Source organism: Festucalex cinctus, chromosome 9 (genome assembly GCF_051991245.1).
Source record: "Festucalex cinctus isolate MCC-2025b chromosome 9, RoL_Fcin_1.0, whole genome shotgun sequence".
Taxonomy (NCBI): Eukaryota; Metazoa; Chordata; class Actinopteri; order Syngnathiformes; family Syngnathidae; genus Festucalex; species Festucalex cinctus.
Genome location: NC_135419.1, coordinates 20707298 through 20729976, shown reverse-complemented (window position 1 = coordinate 20729976; position 22679 = coordinate 20707298). Strand labels below are relative to the sequence as shown.

The 22679-nt window shown below is 41.8% G+C and overlaps 1 protein-coding gene across 3 annotated transcripts in view; it reads left to right on the top strand.

Moving 5' to 3' along the window:
• LOC144025769 (protocadherin-1-like) overlaps window positions 1-22679 on the top strand; it is a 148213-nt gene that overhangs the window by 71091 nt on the left and 54443 nt on the right. For all 3 annotated transcript variants that reach the window (XM_077532091.1, XM_077532090.1, XM_077532092.1), the window contains one exon: window positions 8774-8993. In XM_077532091.1, the coding sequence (XP_077388217.1) occupies window positions 8774-8993 (220 nt within the window). The remainder of the gene's footprint in view (window positions 1-8773; window positions 8994-22679) is intronic.

The window sequence follows — 22679 nt, the reverse complement described above, 5'->3', positions numbered from 1 at the left end:
GTGCGTTTACGCGGGTGTGTGTGCGCAGAAGAAGATGCACAAAAGGAGGCCTGTGATGTTTGATTGACAGCGGCGAAGCGTCAGCAGCTCTCCAACGCGCACATTCACACAAAAAAAGCGTCGAGTCGCCATTCGTCCCCTTTTTTTTTGCAGAGCTTTTTTTTTTTTTTTTTTTTTTTCGTCAGCCCCGGTCGGTGCTGCGTTCGGGTTCTGTCCGGACGTTTGAGCGTCGGCCCGGAGAGCAGCCAGGCAGCAAATTGAAAAATAGCAGCGGAGAAAAGAGATTTACGCCTTTTTTCCCCTCCCCTCTCACTTGTGTGTGTATGTGTGTCGCTTGTGAGTTCATCGGATTGCCGCGTCAAGTGTCAGTGTCAACACACGCGCGCACACACCTGCGGGGCAGACAAATGTTGGCGTTCAACTGAACTCTGGAAGCAGATGATGGACTCCGCTGACCTGTTTTGTGTGAGTGCGTGTGCGGAAAATGTCACTCTCAACGAACACACGCACACACAATTGAATGCAGATGACAGACTCAGCTGCTGTCAAAGCACACACACACACACACTTCACGTATACGCACACGCATAGATCACGGTTCATCAGCTAATCCAAATAATTGCTAAACTTCCACTCGGATGGTTTGAATGTTTTTCCCGTGTTGGCCTGATTAGCTCGCAGGATTTTCTTGGGCCCGTCTCAGGTTTCCCCCCGACTTTGAATTTGCGTCTGAAGAAGAAGAAGGAAAAGACAAAGAATAAGACGGCGACGACGAAGAAGATGAAAAAGACGATGAAGAAGAAGATGACAAAGAAGAAGAAGAAGAAGACAAAGAAGACGATGAAGAAGAAGAAGACGACAAAGAAGACAACGAAGAAGAAGAAGATGAAGAAGAAGACGAAGAAGAAGACGACGACAGAGAAGACGATGAAGACGAAGATGATGACGAAGAAGACGACGACGACGAAGAAGAATGGCCAACATGGAAGCAGCTAATGCTAACGCTAGCGCCTCAAAAGTCCGCAACCGACCAAAGTTATTTTAGTTAACTAAAACTAACGGAAAAAACAACAACAACCTGAAACTAAAATTCAAAAAACAATTTCATTAACGAAATAAAATAAAAACAAAAATGCTTTAAAAAAAAAAAAAAAAAAAAAAGCCAATAGAAAAAGTACCTTCAGATGATCTCGCTTCCATGCTGTTTTTTTTTGTGTTTTTTTTGTTTTTTGTTTTTTTTAATATTAAGCACAAGTAATACACATTAAAAAAGAAAAAAAAACACATACAATTTTTTATACTTTAACTAAAACTAAACTAAAACTAAGCATTTATTAAATAACTAAAAGTAATAAAAACTAGGAGATATTTTGATATGAAGCGGAATAAGGACGTTTGAAAGTGTGTCACACAGAAGTGACGTCATCTCGCAGCAGCCAATAGAAAAGCACCTTCAGATGATGTCAGTCCCATGGTGCTTTTGAAATATGGCGCACAAGTCATACACTTGAAGAAAAAACAAAACTGAAACTAACTAAAACTAAACTAAAACTAAGCGTTTATTAAATAACTAAAACTAATAAAAATGAACAGAACCATCCTCAAAACTAATTAAAACTACATTTAAAAAACAAAACTCAAAACGCACTAAAATGAAAATTACAAAACTACAATAACCAGCTGACCCCGAGCAAGTCGTCATCCAAGACATTCACGTCTGACGAGTGCCGGTCCGACAAATTGCCTTTGATGTTCGAGCCGCTTTCCCGCCAGGCTGCGCTCACATGATAAGCTCATGTGACTAAACGGGTAGCAATGGAGGGGGTCGGCATGTTATAAAGTATGTTTGTGGATCGGGTCGTTAACGGGGTGAACTGATTGGACAATTCCTCATCTTGTACATCATCAATCAGCACGTCACTGCTGGTTTCCAACCCATTTAGTCGCTATTAGTAAAGAGTTTAAGAGGCAAAATATTGTTTGTTGTCAGTCTTTCAATCATATATTGATTTCATTTTTTGCAACAATTAGCATTTCAGGCCCGACTAGTCATTTTTCACCGTTAGTTTGCAACCCGTTTAGCTGCAATTAATAAAGATGGAAACAAGCGTAATATTGTTTGTTGACAGTCTTTCACTTGTGTATCAATCTGTCAATTCCCAATACTTTCCATCTTCGTAGCAGAAACCAGTACTTCAGGCCCAAATTGTCAATTCCAGTGCTAGTTGGCAACCCGTTTAGCCGCTATTAGTAAAGAGTGAAAGAGGCGTAATCTTGTTGATAGTCTTTTCGTTGTGTATCAATCTGTCAATTCCCAATAGTTTACATCTTTGTAGCAACGACCAGCACTTCAGGCCCAAATGGTCAATTCCAGTGCTAGTTGGCAACCCGTTTAGCCGCTATTAGTAAAGAGTGAAAGAGGCGTAATCTTGTTGATAGTCTTTTCGTTGTGTATCAATCTGTCAATTCCCAATAGTTTACATCTTTGTAGCAACGACCAGCACTTCAGGCCCAAATTGTCAATTTCAGTGCTAGTTGGCAACCCGTTTAGCCGCTATTAGTAAAGAGTGAAAGAGGCGTAATCTTGTTGATAGTCTTTTCGCTGTGTATCATTCTGTCAATTCCCAATAGTTTACATCTTTGTAGCAACGACCAGCACTTCAGGCCCAACTTGTCATTTTCGGTACTAGTTGGCAACCCGTTTAGCTATTAGTAAAGCCCGACTATTGATTTTTCACTGCTGATTTGCAACCCGTTTAGATGCTATTAGTAAAAAGTGAAAGAGGCAAACTCTTGTTTGTTGACAGTCTTTCAATCATATACTGATTTCGTCTTTCGCAGCAGTTAGCACTTCAGGCCCGACTAGTCATTTTTCACCACTGGTTTGCAACCCGTTTAGCTGATATTAATAAAGAGGGAAACAAGCATAATCTTGTTTGTTGACAGTGTTTCCATTATGTATCAATCTGTCAATTCCCAATAGTTTACAACTTTGTAGCAGCAACCAGCACTTCAAGTCCAACTTGTCAATTTCAGTGCTAGTTGGCAACCCGTTTAGCTGCTATTAGTAAAGAGGGAAAGTGGTGCAATCGTGTTTGTTGACAGTCTTTCAAATGTGTTGATTGATCAGTTTCTGACTCTTTTTTTTTTTTTTTTTTTTTTTTTTTTTACCTTGAACAGCAAGCAGCGCTTCAGGCCCGCCTTGTGTGCTCCTTAAACAGGTTGCTGTTATTAAATCAGGGGAGAGTCGTAATCTTCTGCGTTTGTCAGTCTTTGCATTGTGTATCAATTCTTGATCTTGTCCATCATTAAAAAATCCACACCTGGCTAGTGTGCTGCCTAAACGGGCTGCTGTTGTTGGAAATGGGAAGGATTTGTCAACGTATTATTTTTTTTGTTTGAGGGCGTCGATATGATTCACGATTCTTCGATCGTTAGCAGGTGCAGTCACGTCAGGCCTGACTAGTTTGCTGCCAAAACGGGCTGGGAGGGAGTCTCAAGTTAGGTTGACACGCCCATCAAAAGTCTCTAGAAGCCACGCCTGCAAGTCGGCCATTTTGATTCAAAGCGGCCAGTTTTGGTTCATTTCACCTACGCATCACAATTTTCTCTGATTGTTCCCAAATTGGAATTTTTGTATGCGAGACAAACTGCTGGCGCCCCCTATTGGCATCAACATGCGCGGCGGTCCTTTGCACATTCTTCATTTTGTGTTTCCTCACTCATCGTACACTCGGAGCGCTTCCGTGCGGAATTATGGGATGTCGCCGCTCTCGACGTTTGGCCGTCTGTGTAAGCGTGTGTGCTTGCATACTTGATAAGCACACACTTTTTATAAGCATGCACAATGCAGCCTCACACACTCTTATCTCCCACACAGGGAGGTAATGAGGAGCTCACGCACACGCGCGCGCACGCACACACAGGCGCGGTGTGTTATCTCCCGCTTTGTGTCTCGGCTGACAAACAGCCGGCGAGGCGTCGTCGGTTTCTCCTCTCGTGGTTGCTTTTTAATCATCAGCGGGCCTCCTCCTCCTCTTCCTCCTCCTCCTCATCTTCCTCCCCCGCTACTTCCTCTTCCTTCCTCCTCGTGTCTTCAATGGGTCATTTCAGCTGCGCCTGTTTTCAAATGTTAGGCCCTCAAAATGGAGGAGGCGTCCACCGTTTCCTTGCGCTTTCACAAAAATTCAATCCCCCGTCTTCATCGATTTGATTTCCCCTTTCATTATAGAAAAAGAAAATTAAACTTTTTTTTTCCCGCCTTCTGGGATTTGCTTTACGTCTGCCGATACCCAAAAAAGTTTTTTTTTGTTTTTTTTTCTTGTGAAAATCCACACCTCCCTTTTTAAGTCGCCCTAGTTAATTAGTTAAATGACTGCTGTTGGTGAACTAGTTTCTTTACTTATATATATATATATGTTTGGTTTTTATTATATGTAAGAAATTATGGATGGAAAGTCAATTGTGAAAGGTTCAGACATTCAGCTATTGCTGAAGGCAGCCACCAGAGGGCGCGACTGACAAACAAGGCCTTGATGTAGCTTCCGCTATGCTAAAATAAACTAAGCTAAGCTAAGCTGTTGCTGTGTCCTAGTCTGGCTTTTCCTCCTCATCCAGCCCCTGTGCACCGCAGAAATGGAAATCTGAGTCTGTCACTCACTCGTGAATCTTCGTGAATGACCAATCAGAAGCCAGCGTCAGACGAGGGGAGGGACTTCGTGTTCTTCCTGCTAGCTAGCCTGAGATAAGCTAAGCTTCAAGTTCATTCAAATATTTTACAAACAGTACTTAAATAAAATTACAGTAGTTTGATTTATTTTTTGTTCTTTATTTAAATCAACTCACCATTTATTTTTTAAATGAATTACTGAAAATTATAACAACATAAAATGTGAATGCAAATGATACTTGATTATTAAAAAAAAAAAAAAAAAAAAAAAAAAAAAAAGATTAAATGCAAAATACAACCGAACTGCACTTCTTTTGTGTACCACTAGAGGGAAGCAGTAGCACTACCACACTTTAGCAAATAACTGTTTAAGTAAATTCAGCAACCATTGCTAGCTGGTAGCAGCTAGCACATGCGAGATGGCAGACCAGCCATGGAGGTGCGTGTGGGCGTCCTGCAAAAACGGCGCTGTCGCCGAATCTGAAGGCTTCCCGGGGTGACTGTGAGGTTGTGGTGTTCCATCTTTTTTTCTTCTTTTTTTTAATGTAGTTTCTCGACTGTGATGTGTTCGGCGCTGAGATGGCGGAGACGACAACTTCTATTTACGGAAAACAAACATACACCGGCGAACAAGTACAAAAGGGACAAAAACAAACAAGGATTTGTCACAGCGTGCGGGTGAAAACGTATGCACACTCTGTACATAAGTAAAAGTACAGATACTTAAAAAAAAAAAAAAAAAAAAGACAAAGACTCCAGGAAAAATTGGAATGTCCTCATACGCCCGCTTTGATATTTCACAGACGTGCGAGGAATCCTGATCATTTGCGCGTCTGTTGCTTTCCGTCTGGCTGTTTATAACCAAGCGCCGATTTCTATCCCGCAGCAGGAAACAGGAAGCAGGAAAGCGTTTATTAATAACACGCTCCGACACATCCTGATCTGCCGCTAACCCACGTGTGCGTGTGTGCGTATGTCGGCGCGCCGAATGGCCGCCACAGGGGTTAGCGTTTGCTTCCTGGTGTGAAGATGTTGAAGGCGACGAGAGCAACGTCAGACTGTGACTCGAAATTTGTTACTTGATTTTATACTCAACGGTTGCCACGGAACAACAGTTGCTACAAACGGAACTCATTTGTTATTTGTGAAAATCAACATTTTGAACTAAACATCTGGCGCTACTGTTCGTTGAATTTTGTTACACAACAATTTGTTAATGAACTACTACTTGACATTTGTTACTATTGTTGCGAAACGTTTGTTACGTGATTTTATTTTGACAATTGTTAGCAAATTTCTTTACTCGACACCTCCGTAACTCCAATCAGAAGTATCTTTTGTTACTTGATTTTTGTTTGTGAAAATCTGTTACAATCTGACATTTTTAGCTATAAACATTCATTGCTGATGTTACTCGATCTTTGTTATTAGGGCTGGGTATCGATTCAGATTTCCAAAATCGATTCAATTCACACTGATTTTTGATTAAGTTCAGGATTTCATGCAGTACCAATTTTACTTTTATATGGAAGACATTCCCAGAAGTACTAATGCTGCAAAATATTAGAAACTTCTTTCTCTTCTTAATTGGTGCATTAGTAAAAATGTGAATATTTACATTTATAATTTAATGTAAAACAGTTACATCAATCATGTATCATGCACGTTTTATTGAACAGCACCTGATCAAAACCAAAAAAAATCGCGACATTTACATTCCCGTGACAGATTTTATACGAAGGTTCCAGTTGTTAATAAATAAAAACAAATGGACCTGTATTGTAAGGAACACAGCCATAGTACATAATTATGCATCCATATTTTGTGTGTTTATGTCCAATTCTTACCTTACTTCTTTTGGGGGGTATTTGGCACATTCATTTACAGGTAGCTGTATTAAAAGTATCGATTCATGTTTTTATGAATTGGGCTATGAAAAGCAATATAACAATAACAATAATTTGAGAGCGATATATCGATATTTTAGACCCAGCCCTATTTGTTACTCAACATATGTTAGTGAGGTAGAACTCGGCATTTGTTGCGCAACGTTTATTGCTCAACTCTTGTTTACCGACATTTGCTACTTTATGACTAGCCACTTGGGTTAGCGATTTTTGCTAGTTAGCATTTCTTACGCAATGCTTGTTAGCCTGCGTATGTTAGCGAACGTTTCTCCACTTTTGATCGGCATTTTTTTCTGTCGTTTGCTACTGGATGTTCTGGCCAATTTTGGCATTATTTCAAGATATCAGGTATCATATCAGAGGTTACTCATGAGTGAATACTCGTACTGGTATCTGTTTGAAAAGAAGCGGTGTTTTTTGTGAACTTTTGTTACTGTATGTTTTTAGTAGTTGTTTGTTCGTCAAAGTTTATGAAAACAAAACAAAACTGTAATAAAAATCACATGTGTTTGTCCACATTTTTTGTGATTTTTGCTGCCATTTGAAATCATCCTCGCTCAGTGGGATCCTGAGAGGTGTCGCAATTAATTGGCCAGCGCTTGCGTTGCCGCCGGTTTTCCCACAGAGGCAACGGACGGTGGACGCTCGCCATTTGGACAAAAAAACACAAAGTCTTTTCTTTTTTTTGGTGCCGATTGAAGCGGTTCGGGGTCCTGACTGGGATGACACCAGTTTCCATGGTAACCGAGTATCGGGCCAGCCGGGGATGTGCTGTTTATCTGTCTGGCCCAGTTCAGGTGCGTGTGTGTGCGAGTGTGTGTGTCTGGCTCAGTGCGCGCGCGTGTCCTGCAGCGCTACATGGACAGCTAATTGTATTTTAATTATAAAAGCATCAAGTCAGACGGCTTCCTCCTCCTCCTCCTCCTCCTCCAAGACAAAGTCAATGAAGCGTCAAAGTTTGTTTTCAGCCTGCTGCTCTTCTGCAAACTAACTGGTCGCTTTCACATGACATTTCCACTCCAAATGAAGCCGCCGTGCCAACTGGAACGTGGCGGGAAAAAGACGTGGCATGACCGCGTTACATTTCGCCTCGTTTTAAGTCGACTCACGAGTCTGTGATTGATAACTGGGCGGACAAAATGGCTCCCGTCAGGCATCTGCTCGGACGCCTATTGGTCACCAAATATTTTCAATGGCCCCCAAGTCAAGTGCCTAAAGTTTGTGCAATTGTCTTTTTTGATGTTGTTGCTGAATGGAGTAAATAATCTGATGGGATTTTGTGTGATTTGTGACGTTATTATGCGTATGTGGAAAAAAAATTTTTTTTGTTATTGCATCAACATTCAAGTGCATATCGACAAAATTATTACAGATGTGGAAAGCTTTCGTCACTGGCTTTGATTTGATGTATGACTTGATGTGGTTTGCTGTTTTTTGATTTTTGAGTTTCTGACATTCATTTTTTTTTTTTTTTGTGTCAACATAGTAGGATATATTGCCAAAAAATACTAGCAAATCTATTAAACCTCTGTAACTGGATTTAATTTGACATGCAACTTGATGTGGTGTAATGTTTGAAGATTTTTTTTTTTTTTAACCTTTTTACTTAATCGCATTACATTATTATTGATATTGATGTTTTCACGTAATGGATTTTTTTTTTAAGTCATTTTCTCATCATACAAGGGCATATTGTCAAACCAACCATAGATCCCGAAAGCCTTCACCACAGCCTTTAATTTGATATATGACTCGATGTGGTTTGTAGTTATTCGATTTTTACCTTGTGATTGTATATCGACATTTTGTAGTCTGTTTATTCAAATCAATTCAAACTTTATTCATCTTCCATACATTAAAATGCAACTCAAGGTACTGAACAATTAAAACATGCATAATACAATGAAAAGAAAAAAACATCCCCATGATCGTACCCACAAACACACACACGCAAACCACAAGATGGCGGGGCACAGAAGAACCCCGTAAGGAAAGGCACCCAGGAGGAGCTCATCCATACCGAGAGGGTTAGTTAATGCATCATTATATGAGGGCTTATTTCCAAAAATAACCGGAGATCCCGAAAGCCTTGTGACTCGATGTGTTTTGTCACATTTCAAATGTTTTGTCACATGTCAATAAGACAAATACAATGAATGCCGTAAATAACATAGCAAATGTCGCCTGTGCTTGGCAGCTGCCGCACCGCCGGGTGACCTTCTCCACGGCTAACCAGGCGCAGGACCTGCAGGACACGTCCCAGCACAGCTACTACGACAGCGGGCTGGACGAGTCGGAGACTCCCAGCTCCAAGTCCTCGTCCGGGCCTCGGATCGGCCCGCTGGCGCTGCCCGAGGACCACTACGAGCGCACCACGCCCGACGGCAGCATCGGCGAGATGGAGCACCCCGAGAACGGTGAGTTTCCCTCCCCTCCTCGCCCGCCTTGCTCGGAGCGCGTTGACGAGATGTAGATGGCGGGAATCCCGCCGTCTAATCGGATTGCCGCCATTCCCCGCGCGGTGCAATCAATATGCAACATAATCGAGTCCCCCGGCTCGCCGCATTAACATCACAATTATGCAAATGGCGGCCGGTCCAACCTTCCATCAGCTCCACTTAAGGATCCACAAAAAGGGGGGGGGGGGATGGTCGGGGAAACTGGAATTGGGTTGGCGCTCGTTAACGTTTTTTTTGTCAGCCCGACGACGAAGCGTCGGCTCGCTTTGTCTGCTGTTTAATTGTCGGATAAAAGACATACATGTTTTTTGATCGCCGCGTCAAAATGCAAGCGTGAATTGGCGAGCTAATTGCAACTCTAGACTGCTTTCGTCACGGGCTTTAATTTGATATGTGACTCAAAAAGGTTTGTTGGTTGTTCAATTTTGACCTCGTATCTATTGCGCAACTGGTGACATACTAAACTAGTAATATATCCATATTTTGTCATAAATGTGTCATCATACAAGGACATCATGTAAAATTAACTGCAGCTCGAGATTGCAATCGTCACAGGCTTTGATGTGACATGCGATTCAGTGCGTTTTTTTTAATTTATTTTATTTTATTTTTTTTACTTACGCTGCATTCGATGACGGTGGGAAGTCTGACTGATTTCAAACCAGGAAGTGTGTACGGGAACTTGTACTCAGAAATACAAGTGATGTCACTCGACAATGGCGACCACGGACCGTGAATGGCAAAACACAATTTATTCGATTTATTAAACTAGATAGCTTTCTTCATTCATAAATATTTGACAGAACTTTACGTAACGCAACATACGTGACAATATGCCGCTATCTCATGGGATGAAATTATACGGTGAACTACTTAACGGTATGGAATGCTTATGAAATACGATTTAAAACAATAAATGAAGCAAAGTTGCGAAAAGGTAAGTTTGGTGGAGGTCAAAATGCCGCCATTTTGGTTGTTTACTTTCTCCTCGAACGCTTTCAGTTCGGAACTGGGAAAACCAACTCGGATATATCTGACTTCCGACCATCCTCAAATGCAACATTATATTCTGTATTGTGTGATTGGTGACAGATTCAAACACAAAACATGTTTTCTTATCATTTCATAACAATGCAAAGGAATATTGCCAAAAATAATTGCAGATCAAGAAAGTATTCGTTATTGGCCTTCATTTGACACGTGACTCAGTGTGGTTTGCTGGTTGTACATTTTTGAACTTATTACAAAAATTTTTTATGGTCATGTCTTTTTGGGGTCATTGCATCATCATGCACTCTTGTAAAAACAATTTCACTGTCTACAAAATATTAGTTGCAGACTTTACACGTCAATATGTTTTGTTTGTCGAGTCTTCTTTTTCGGACCTCGTTACTGAACCTTTTTATTGTGTAATTAGTGAAGTATTGAAGCATAAAACGTGTTTCTTTGTTCATTGTTGAGCATGCAATTGGGCGCGTTGCAAATCGAATGGCAGCGTTGGAAAGCTTTCGTTGCGGCCTTTGATTTGATATTTAACTTGATGGGCTTTGTTTGTGCAATTTTTTGGACCCAAGTCTATTTATTGTGTGACTGGGATTGGGAAACACATTAACATATCGTTCATCCAATTTTCGGACGACTTGAATTAAGAGCTGCTAACTGTGATGCTAACAAGTCCTTTAACGGTTAACTTCATTAATCGGCTGAATTATGACTTACATTATATATTATGCACTTATATTTAATGAAATACTTTTAAAGAGGTCGTTTTGCCTTCAAAGGTCGTCATCTAGAAGGGGTCAAAGTTGATTAAAGCAAATGAATGCACTGAAAGTAGAAATGTTGCCTAGGAAGACAAGTCCGTTGATTTAATTGTACTTTTTGTGTGTGCGTGTGCGTGCGAGAGCAGAAATAATCAATGCAAATGGACTCAATAATAAACGTTGCCTCAGCGGACAATTAAATGTTGTTTTAAGTGCCCGGCTCGTATGCAAATGAGCTGCTGATGTACATGCGTTACTTTTATTGACTATGCACACGCACACACACACGCCACAGCTTGGATAGGCGCTGCTGTCTTAACAATTGAATGGAAAATCAGTTGCATCAAATAAAAATGCATTTGGATAACGAGGAAAAAAACAAAACAAACAAAAAATACCAGGAACATGCAAACAAGAAACATCCCTCCATCTTTCTTTCTTTTTTTTTTTTTTTTTGTGCCCGAGCGTTAAGAAGCGCGCTCAGATGCGACCGGAGATCCGCGGATGATAATCCAGATTATCAGGCCCTGTCACCGTAATCCGACCACGAGCATGAAGAGCGACCGCTGGCGTGCCCCCCGGAGAGGAAGTGCGTCCATCTGCCGAGGCGCTGCGCACGCTTTAGCCACATGCTATGTGTACAACTATGGAAAGGGGAGAGAGGGAGAGGGAGAGAGGAGGGGGAGAGGAAAAGGGTAAGTGAGAGGAAGAGTGTGAGTGAGTGAAAGTGAGAGGAAGAGTGTGAGTGAGAGGAAGAGTGTGAGTCAGTGAGAGTGAGAGGAATAGTGAGAGTGAGTGAGAGGAATAGTGAGAGTGTGAGGAAGAGTGAGTGAGAGAAGGATTGAGTCAGAGAGGAAGCGTGAGATGAGAGAGGAAGAGTGAGAGGAAGAGTGTGAATTAGTGAGAGTGACAGGAAGAGTGTGAGCGATGAGTGAGAGGAATAGTGAGAGTGAGAGGAATAGTGAGTGACTGAGTGAGTGAGAGGAATAGTGAGAGTGTGAGGAAGAGTGAGAGTGAGAGGATTGAGTCAGAGAGGAAGCGTGAGATGAGAGAGAGGAAGAGTGAGAGGAAGAGTGTGAATGAGTGAGAGTGAAAGGAAGAGTGTGAGTGAGTGAGTGAGTGAGTGAGTGAATGAGTGAGTGAGTGAGTGAGTGAGAGGAATAGTGAGAGTGAGAGGAATAGTGAGAATGAGGGAGAGGAATAGTGAGAGTGTGAGGAAGAGTGAGAGTGAGAGAAAGAGTGAGAGTCAGAGAGGAAGCGTGAAATGAGAGAGAGGAAGAGTGAGTGAGAAAGGAAGAGAGATTAAGTGAGAGAGGAAGAGTGAGAGAGGAAGAGAGATTAAGTAAGAGGGGAAGGGAGAGAGAGAGCGAGCGTGTGATAGGAAGAGAGATAGAGAGCGGTTGTGTGAGAGGAAGACAGAGAGAGAGAGGAAGAGTGAGTGAGGAAGAAGGAGAGTTCAAGAGAGTGTGACATGAGAGCAAGAAAATGTGCGTGATAGCGAGAGTGCACGTGAGAGCGAGACTGTGTGTGTGATTGTGAGAGAGTGGGGGTGTGCTTGTGAGTGTGGCGTGTTTGTGACTGGGAGAGAGTGTGTGAGTGTGAGATGTGAGTGTGTGTGGAGCGAGAGAGTGAGTGAGAGAGCTTGAGTGTATGATACTGTGATAAAGAGAGAGTGGTAAGAGAGCGAGAGTGTGTGATATTGTGATAAAGGGAGAGTGTGTGAGAGTATGTGTGAGACAAAGAGAGAATGCATATGAGTGTGTGTGCATATCAGGTTGTGTACATGTAGTGTATGTGTTCCAGTGAGAGAGTTTTGTCGTGTATGTGTGAGAGTGTGTTTGTGTACGAGTGTGCGCTTTGATGTGCAGAGGATAGGAACAAAGTGAGGATGATGAAGATGAAGAGTGCAGATAGAAAATCTCACTCCGACTGATGCGGGCGGCAGATAAAAGTATACATGCACGCACGCACGCAACATCATCCCTCCATTTTGTGGCTGATGTCACTGGCTCAACTCTCAGCAGACCCCCACCATCTTCATCATCATCATCGTCATCATCCCAATGCTCTCTCCCGCCACACGCACTCGCCCCCGACAGGAAGTGGACACATTAGCGGCGCGGAGCGGGTTCGAGCCGCCGGCAGCATTAGCGTCCATTAACGAGAGCTTTTAGCGTGCGGGGAGACGAGTTCGTCTTCTTGTTGGAGCGCAAGCCCACGTTAGAGGCGGCGCCACCGACGGCGACTGTCGTCACGACGACAGTAGGCGCAGCGAAAAGTCTTTTTGCGATTTAGCCGCAAGTCGCTTCTGTATGTCGGAAAAAAAAAAAGAAAAAAAACTTCACGGTGATGTCGCAGGTTGATGATGTCACGCAATGGTATCAAAGGTTGGTTTGGTCGCAGGTTGATTGGGGTCAAAGGTCACTGACAGATGGATTATGTCACGTGCTGATGATGTCACATGTTGATGATGTCACAGGTTAATGTGATCATTGGTTGACAACTTGGTTGGTTGGGTAGTTATTAAGGTTAATTGTTTGGTTAATTATTATTAATTAATTATAAATTAATTATTATTTGTTATTATTATCATTATAATATTCTGTTATACTAAAACAAGATAGGAACATCGACGTAAAATGGGATCGACTTTTCAACCATTTACAGTTGATCCTGAAAAAGAGTAAGCCATTTTCAAAACTTTAGATTGGTCAGTTATTTGGAAAAATAACAGTATAGATTTTTTTTAAAATGGGAATTTTAACAAATCGTAACTTATGAGGTTTCAGGCCGACGGCAGCGATGTACAGTATATGCAGTAAACATATTTTTATGGTAAGTCGGGACGAGCAAGTACGGATATCCAGCCAATATCCAACCTTATTTCAAGTTATCGGTACTTGTGACTGCAGTCAATGTGGCCATATTAAGAGCAGGAACTACAACTTAAGAGTCTTACATGAATAGACCGACAGAACCATTGAAAAGAGATACAATGCTACCATCTGCTGGCCATAATTAGCGGGTGGTTTTGATTCCACAACCCATTGACCAGGCAGCGCTGCATGCACTTAGACGTTGCACTGCTCATTTATTAAAAAAACAAAACAAACAAACAAACAAACACAAAAACAAAACATAGTTAACGTCATTTAATGTTTATGGCGGCACACATCGTGATTTTACTAATCATTATTAAAACGTTTTCGGAAGTCAAAGAGTTAATTTCATGCAATTTTTTAGGGAAAATACTATATGCGATGTATGATTTTCTTTCAAATATGTCATTTTTATTTGGGGATATTTGATGAACCAAAAGTATCAGTGCTTGGTATTGGTAGTCACTCAAGAGTTGAGGAGTGCAAAAGAACTTGTTCGGGAACATCCCTAATAGCAAGTGGAAGTACAGTTGGCCCGTTTCCCTGCGCTCGAGGATCTCAGCGTGCTTCCTGACTAGCATCAGGCTAACATATATTTCCTCTCCTGGCAGCTGCTTACTTTGCAAAAAAAAAAAAAAAATCACTTATACTGACTAATAATGGCTCGCGCGCGCATGCACGCAGTCATTAGAGGCGGCGAATTCGAGCGCGTTCAAAGGCTGAAGAAGGAACGCGCGTGCGTGTACTGGCGGTGTTGCGTAACCATGAAAGCGGACGTCCACGCTTTTGGAAGTGGGACACTCGCTGAGAGAGAGAAAGAGAGCGAGTTGGGCTGACGAAAGTGGCGTCCTCACCAACACTCTTTGCCTGCCTGCCTGCGTGTGATGATGCGCTGATGCTCATTAGCCGGCAGATAAAAGCGCCGCTGATAGCGGAGAGGTGATTCCTCCCCGCGGAAGCACCTTCCTTTCCTCTCCGGTTCGGTGTTGTGCTATTTGTGTGGCAAGAGTGATCGCTCGCTGTGATGTGGAGGAGCTTTTGCGGGGGAGCTCTTGCGATGGCCCCAAACCGCCCCTGGAGGCAGAGAGCGAGAGAGAAGGGATGATTTATTCTTTCCTGGTCTGTTGTTTACTTCAGTTTATCCGCGCCGGACGTTTTGTTTTGCACACGCGCAGATGCAGGGACGAGCTTAAAAGCCAGTTTAACGCAGAGTCGCAAAGCAAAATAATGGCCAAACGCCACATCTGCTGTTTATCTGCTGTGGCCTTTTGCACTGAACACAGCAAAAGGAGGGGATTGATGCCACATGAGTGTTTTCACACAGTGGCAAAGGGGTGGGAACCTCTGGGTAAACAAATACAAATGTCTTAATTCTGTCAACAAATTTGTGTCTTTCATATTACACACTATTGTCATGCAACTTGTCAGTTATTCACATAGTCAGCGGCTTCATTTTAGAAACTGACAATTTTTTTTCTGGAACATTGCAAAAGTAAATAAATACATAAATAAAATGACTTAAATATTAAATCAATATTAATATTCCTCATAAATTGTGTGCTTCAAAAAGTCAAAACATAAAATGTTTTAAAATGGAAGCTATAATACACGTTTTTCATAGAAACGTATGCAAAAGTGAGTAAGTAAATGTCTTCCACAAGTCAGTGCGCTGACGAGTCTTCTTCGCCTGAAGACTTGCGTCCATTTCCCCGCCACTCTTATGAGGCACTCCCCCTAGAGGCCCGCCAAGTAATTGCTCAATCAGTCATGAAAAATGAAGCCATTCTAGTGGCTGTATATTAACTACAAATATTGCGATACTTGCATAGGCGTATTGATAATCTTTCGGGAGACAAAGTATCACGATCTATCGTAATATCGATATATCGTCACACTGCTACTACTAGGGTATCAAGACAGGGTAGTAGGGATGTTAAGAAAATCAATCTGGTAATATATCGCGCTATTACAGCACGCAATTCTTGTATTGATTCAATATGCGGCCTGTTTGTTAAATACAGTGTTGAAGTTTCAGTTGAATACATTATTATACAAATCTTATAGTGTACATGTATAAGGTGACTGCTTAGTATTTTCTCAATTTTAGTCAAAAAAAAAAAAGTCAATTGATTTCCAGATTCGTATCGGGATTAATCAGTATCAAAACGTGACCTATGAATCGTGATACGGATCCAATGACCAGATACTACTACGAGGCAATTCACACCAATACAGGGGAGGGTTTGAAAATATTCCAAGCCTGGTTAGGGTTTCTTTTTTTTATTTATTTATTTATTTTTGTTATTATTATTCTTTTTTTTTTAAAGGTAGTTTTCCAATTAAGCTTTCAGACTTGAGTGGGTCTTTTTTTTTTTTTTTTTTAATGTATATAAAGATGAAAATGAGCAAACAAGTGTATACAATCGAGTGGGCCATTTGAAAGTTTTCAAGTCAGGATGCCGTGCTTTCAAATTAGTTGCAAGTTAATATTCCATTACGAAATGGTGTAAAGGTGTCAAGTACAGCTTTCAATCCATTGTTAGGGTTTTCCCAGTATGGTTTTGGGTCAGGGTTTTAAAGTATGATTAAGGTTTCCAGTTAGTTGGAAACTAGGTCTAGGGTTTAAAATTGGGGTTTGAAATTTGGGTGCCATGGCAGTGGTTTACAATTAGGTTTTCAAGTCAAGGATGGGGTTTCAAATTTGGGCTTCAAGACAGGCTTTGGGTTCAAAGTAGGGTTTCATGTCAATGTAGGGATGGGGTTTCAATAAAGGATGGAGGGAGCATCTCAAGTTAGGGCGTCGAGCCAGGGGTGGAGTTTCAAATTCGGGTTTCAAGACTGGGTTGGGGTTGCAAAGTTGGGAGGGTTTTAGATAGTGTGTCAAGCCAGGGATGGGGTTTCAAATTGGGGTTTCAAAATGGGGTCTCAACTTCGTTGTCAAGGTTCAAACCAGGGTTAGTATGAAAAATGAGGGTTTTGAGCCAGGAATGGGTTTCAAATTGGGGTCTCAAAATGGGGTTTCAACTTCATTGTCAGGGTTTTAAAGCAGGGTTAGTATGAAAAATTGGGGTTTCGAGCCAGGGATGGGTTTCAAATTGGGGTCTCAAAATGGGGTTTCAACTTCATTGTCAGGGTTTTAAAGCAGGGTTAGTAATGAAAAATTGGGGTTTCGAGCCAGGGATGGGTTTCAAATTGGGGTCTCAAAATGGGGTTTCAACTTCATTGTCAGGGTTTTAAAGCAGGGTTAGTATGAAAAATTGGGGTTTCGAGCCAGGGATGGGTTTCAAATTGTGGTCTCAAAATGGGGTTTCAACTTCATTGTCAGGGTTTTAAAGCAGGGTTAGTAATGAAAAATTGGGGTTTCGAGCCAGGGATGGGTTTCAAATTGGGGTCTCAAAATGGGGTTTCAACTTCATTGTCAGGGTTTTAAAGCAGGGTTAGTATGAAAAATTGGGGTTTCGAGCCAGGGATGGGTTTCAAATTGTGGTCTCAAAATGGGGTTTCAACTTCATTGTCAGGGTTTCAAAGCAGGGTTAGTATGAAAAATTAGGGTTCCAAGCCAGGGATGGGTTTCAAATTGGGGTTTCAAAATGAGGTCTCAAGTCGTTGTCAAGGTTTCAAACCAAGGTTAGTATGAAAAATTTGAGTTTCGAGCCAGATGCGTTTGAAATTGGGGTTTCAAGACAGGGTTTGTGTTTCAGAGTCTCAGATTAGGGTTTCAAATACAGGTTTCTAGACAGGGTTGCGGTTCCAAATTATGGTTTTATGACAGATGTAGGTTTTCAAGATGTCAAAGTAGGATTCTCAAGTTAGAGAGTTTCAAGCCAGGATTACGGTTTTGAAATGTGGGTTTTAAGACAGGGATGGAATTTCAAATTAGAGTTTCAAAGTAAGTTTTCAAGTTAGGGTTTGAAAAGAATTTCTCAAGATTCAGGTTATGATTCAAAATTAGGGTTTGCTGTGACTGTGCTAACTGACAAGGGATTTTGAATAATATAATAATAATCACAACAACATTTATTTTATTTTATTTTTTTACTTTTAACTTTGTGTTTATATAATTATACGTGTATATGTGCATATGTTCAATAAACTTCAAACTTCAAACTTCAAAACAACAGTCATGAAGTATATTGCCATGTGACATGCTGGAGGTTCGCACCGTGTGTCGTCGCGATCTAAAAGCGTGTTGTCTAAAGCCGCCACCCGCCGGTCCCTGGCACGGGTCCTGGCCCGCCAGCTGTTCCCGGTGAGTTCTGACGATGTCCATGCCGCAGATGGTCCAGCAACCGGCGTGGGGGGTGGGGGTGGGCGGGGGGGGGGGGGGGGGGGTCTGGACACCTGGGAAACCGTCCAATGAGAGCAGCGGACGAAGCGGGGGGAGTTAGCCACGGAAGTCTAGTCGCTAGGTTAGCGCGGCATCATGGGAGCTAATGAACGCAGGCGGGCAGTGTGTGCGTGATGTCAGCGGGGGATGTAAACAGGTGTGCATGCGTGTGCGTGTGTGTGTCCCCGGTGTGTCAAACTTTGTTTTGGTGCTGACCTGTCGCAGTCCTCACAGGAGACGTGTCGCCATGGAAACAAGAAGACACCCACGGGTGGTGGTGGTGTTTTGATGATGGGGTTAATCATCTGTGGAAAGTCACTTGATGTGCGCGCGCACACGCATTCTCACATAAGAGTTAGATTTCAGAAAGAAAATGGAGTATGCTTAGTGGCGCCAACATGGAATGTTAAACAGTTTCCTCTGTAATATGCTACAGAAAGCGCCTAAACTTAAAAAAAAATAAAAACAATAAAAATACAATTAAAAGGCTTAGGTTAGTGTTCGGGATTAGTACGCAATAAGTAAGCAATAGTGTTACTTTTCCTGTTAGCATTACAGTTAGCATTAGTATTACAGTTTAGGGTTAGCATTTATTAGGCCATAACGTTTTGTTAGTGTGTGCAGTAGGAGTTAGGGTTACAACAGTTAGCATGTGGGATAGAGGCGGGGTCAGCAATAGCATTTGGATTAAGGGTTAGCCTAAGGGATTGTCGTTAGCAATACGGGTAACTGTTAGCATTAGTGGTTGGTGTAGTATTTGCATTATGGGTTATTAGTGTTTAGGGTTAGAAATAGGAGTTAGCATTACACTTAGCATGAAAAGGTTGGTTTGCGTTAGAGTAGGAGTGTTGGTTGTTTGGATTGTGGTTAGGGTTGCAACGAAAACACAATTTTATTGCCTCCCAATAAGTACTCGAGCAGCAGAAACACTTTCGTAAGGACCAATCTAGGACACATAGACCCCATGCTTGCACCTCAACTTCCTGTGTCAAAATAAAAGCTTTCCCCAGCTGCGTCTCCTCCGCTTCTATTAAAATGTCGGTGGCAATGGAAATATGCGGCGGCTGATGGATTAGCGGCGGATTAAAGGTACGCACCGGTCACATAGCGCCAATTAAACGCCACGCTCGCTAATTAATGAGCAGCTCACAGTGGACGTGCTCTCTTAAGCCAATATTTGGGAAAAAGGAAAAAAAAAAAAAAACTACTTGAGCGTTTCCTGTCGCTCAACGTGATGCTGATGACGGCGACTGCTCGTTTGGGATTAGCAAACATTAGCGCTAATGGGGCTAAGCTCCTCATGAACTCCGCAAAACAAATATTAGACTTTAATGCTGTAGCCTGCTCGCTTGAATGTCTGATTGACATCAAATCTGCCATGCGTTTTCATCTTGACAGGACGCACAGAAATCAAAATTAAATGCAAAGGGGGTCGGCCATTTTGGATTAAAGGTGCTGTATGTCAGGAATTTTGGCCCTCCCGATACGTCTGTGAAAATCCGCCACCAGTGTACTTGATCAACACGAAATCCAGCATTTGTGTTCTTTATGACAGGTCCTGCAAAAATCAAAGTATAACCTAAGCTGTGAAACACACAAGGAGTCAGCCATTTTGTTTTAAAGCTTCCATTTTTCAGTCATATTGGCCAAACTGATAAACCTTAAGTAGTGTTTGAAAATATCAGCATCCGGCACCAGTGGATTTGATTGACACAAATCTGGTGCATATCTTTATCATGACATGACGCACAAAAATCAAAACGTAACCTGTAGGTACTGTGAAACACACAGGTAGGTTTTGGTTTGAATGTGGCATTTTTAGGGGATTTTGGCCATTTCCTGGCATCTTATCTGAACCCAATCTCGCTCGGGATCAAATGGGACTTCAAAAATGCTTTAAAAGTCATCATTCAAAGCCAGTTGCGTTATTCTTACAAAAATGAGTGACCGCAATCACCTGCAATGCACCTGTTGCTTACGAACAGCTGCCACCTTTGGCACCTTCTCAAACCAGCAGGCATTTATTCCTTTTTCCTTTTTTTTCTGTATGTGAAGTAGAGCAAATGATAGCTGGTCACGCTGCCTTCTCGTGGGCACGCTGCGAAGACTCCCGCCAGGTCCTCGGGAGCGCACACCCGCCCGCCAATTATCCGCCCCGCCGGCGTCCCTTCAGCCGAGGCAAAGCGGCGATGAAAGCGGGGGCCACGTTTGAGCGGACGCCTTGGCATTCATCCGCCGGGCGACCCCTCTAACCCGCCGGCACCGGCCGGCCAATTAGGACAGGCGGCGTGAATGGAAAGATGGGAAAGGGGGGTGGGGGGTGCGTGCGGGGCGGTTGTCACGGCAACACGCGCTTTTGATGCTCAGTGTTTTATGTGGGCGAGCAGACAGCGCGTGGAGGAGGGCGGCGGTCCAAAGCCAGGAGGTAATCGTACGCCAAGCAGGGTTCTTCCTGCCTCAAATTGAGGCCGAGTTGGCTCAAAAAAAATTTCGAGGAAGTAAGAATGTAGCATTTCATTTTCTTTTTTATAAACCATACACTACAATACAAAATTAAAAATGCAGGCGATACAGTGGCAGCCATTTTTTTAGACTTAGACTTAGACTTAGACTTGACTTTATTGATCCCTTTGGGATGGCTCCCTCTGGGAAATTTACATGTCCAGCAGCAATGAGAACAGATAATAAAATAACAAATAATTCAATCAATCAATAAATAAGGTTATTACACCAGAGATTGAATTAATAATAATGATAATAATAATAATAATAATAATAATAATAATAATAATAATAATAATAATAATAATAATAAATAAAATGAAAAATAAAAAATTCTGGTTATACTCAACACTTTTTCTTTTTTAAAAACATAACCCCAAAAATAAATTTTTGAGGGGACTGGTACAGATCAATAGTGTTTGAATTCATTTCAATGGAGACATTTGATTTGACATACAAACTCAGGGAAGATTAGGAAAAAGTGAAGTTTTAATAACTGCAAGTTGGCGGACCGTAATTTCTAGGGGTGTGCCAAAAAAATGATTCATAAAAGAATCGAGATTCTCATTTATTAATCGAATCGAATCGATATTAATATCCAAAAATCAATTTGTATTTAAATCAGAAATGAAGAAGATGGGGAAAAGGCAGTTGTAGCCCACATACTGTTTTTGTGGAAAGAGGCACTTAAAATACAAAATTAATAAATGTTTAAAAAAAAAAAAAAAAAAGACACTTTAATGTCTCTATTTGTCATTTTGTCTTGCAAAGCAGACTGGAGTAGATCATGACAATGTTGTGCATATCTGTAAATTGAAGCAGAAATCATTTGTCAATCAAATAATTTTGAATCGAAAATCGTTTGAACCGAGAATCGAAAATCGATTCTGAATCGAATCATAGACCCAAAAATCGTAATTGAATCGAATCGTGAGACAGTCAAAGATTCCCGGCCCTAGTAATTTCATTGGGGTTCAAAGGACAACCAAAAACACTTCAAAATAAAATGACGAAAATTGGTGTGTGATCATACTTGCACGACACTGGTGCCTTGACTTACAAATTTTGCGAGCTGTCGCCGGGATGATTGTTTTTGGTCTGCGACGCACAAAAAAAAATTAAGATACGAACATTTGCTAGATGGCAGAAGCACACTTGACAACATCTGGCCATCAACAAGTCACATTCGTTTCCTCGCAGTTGAAGGACAATATCAGATGGTGAGCTCGTTTGCCAACTGTTTGTAGGAACCACAGAAGAACAATAACGAGGAAGGACTATACATTAGGTACATTTGTGTGATTTAATGGACCCACGAACAATGAACCCTGGATTTTACGGACATAAAATAGTGTCCAGTCCACTTCCAAAAAAACAACAACAAAAAAAACCTTTGTACAAAAGCAAGCCAAGTCAGTTTGTTCCAGAAGTGGCAATAAACTCCTTCCATTTTCCTTTTCAAATGACTTCCATGTGATATACTGCACCTGAAAAATGTGCTGGCCAGCCAAGAAACAAAAAGCGGGTCCGGGGCAACGGGGGATCCCCGTTTGGCCGCCAGCCTTTTGCTTGACAGGATTTCCAGCAGATTACGAGGAGAGGTTTTTGGGGAGGGGAGACGTCGGCATGGAACAAAAAAAGACGGCGGCTAATCCACAGTGACCCTCCGCTAATCCACTTATTTGCCACGTATTAGCGCAACGATCCCTCCCGAGTTAATCAGGTTTTCCGCCCAAAGGGTTTCCGACACAGCGGGAGGAAGCGCTCGTCCAAACAAAAACGTCTGCTCTCACGTTGGACCCAGTTTATTATCTCATGCTCGCGTGCTCACGACACGACACGACATTCTGGAAACATTTCCAGCTTTGGATCCTTTGGATGTCTTCTGTTAAGATTTTGCAAATTTGAAAGTCTTCATTTTCCGTACAACTGACAACAAATCTGTCTGAAAAACAACAGTGATATATATTTCTTCAATACATTTACAATTAATTGGAAATATTTTAGACTTTAGTTGATTGGTTGGTTGGTTGGGTAAGTGGTTTTGGATTGGTGTTAGAGTTAGAAGATTATTTTAGGTTGAGAGGTTGGTTGATTATAATTGTTTTGTTTAGGGCCTCGAGGTAGTTAGTGTCTGCGATTGGCTGGTAACCATTTCAGGGTGCACCCCGCC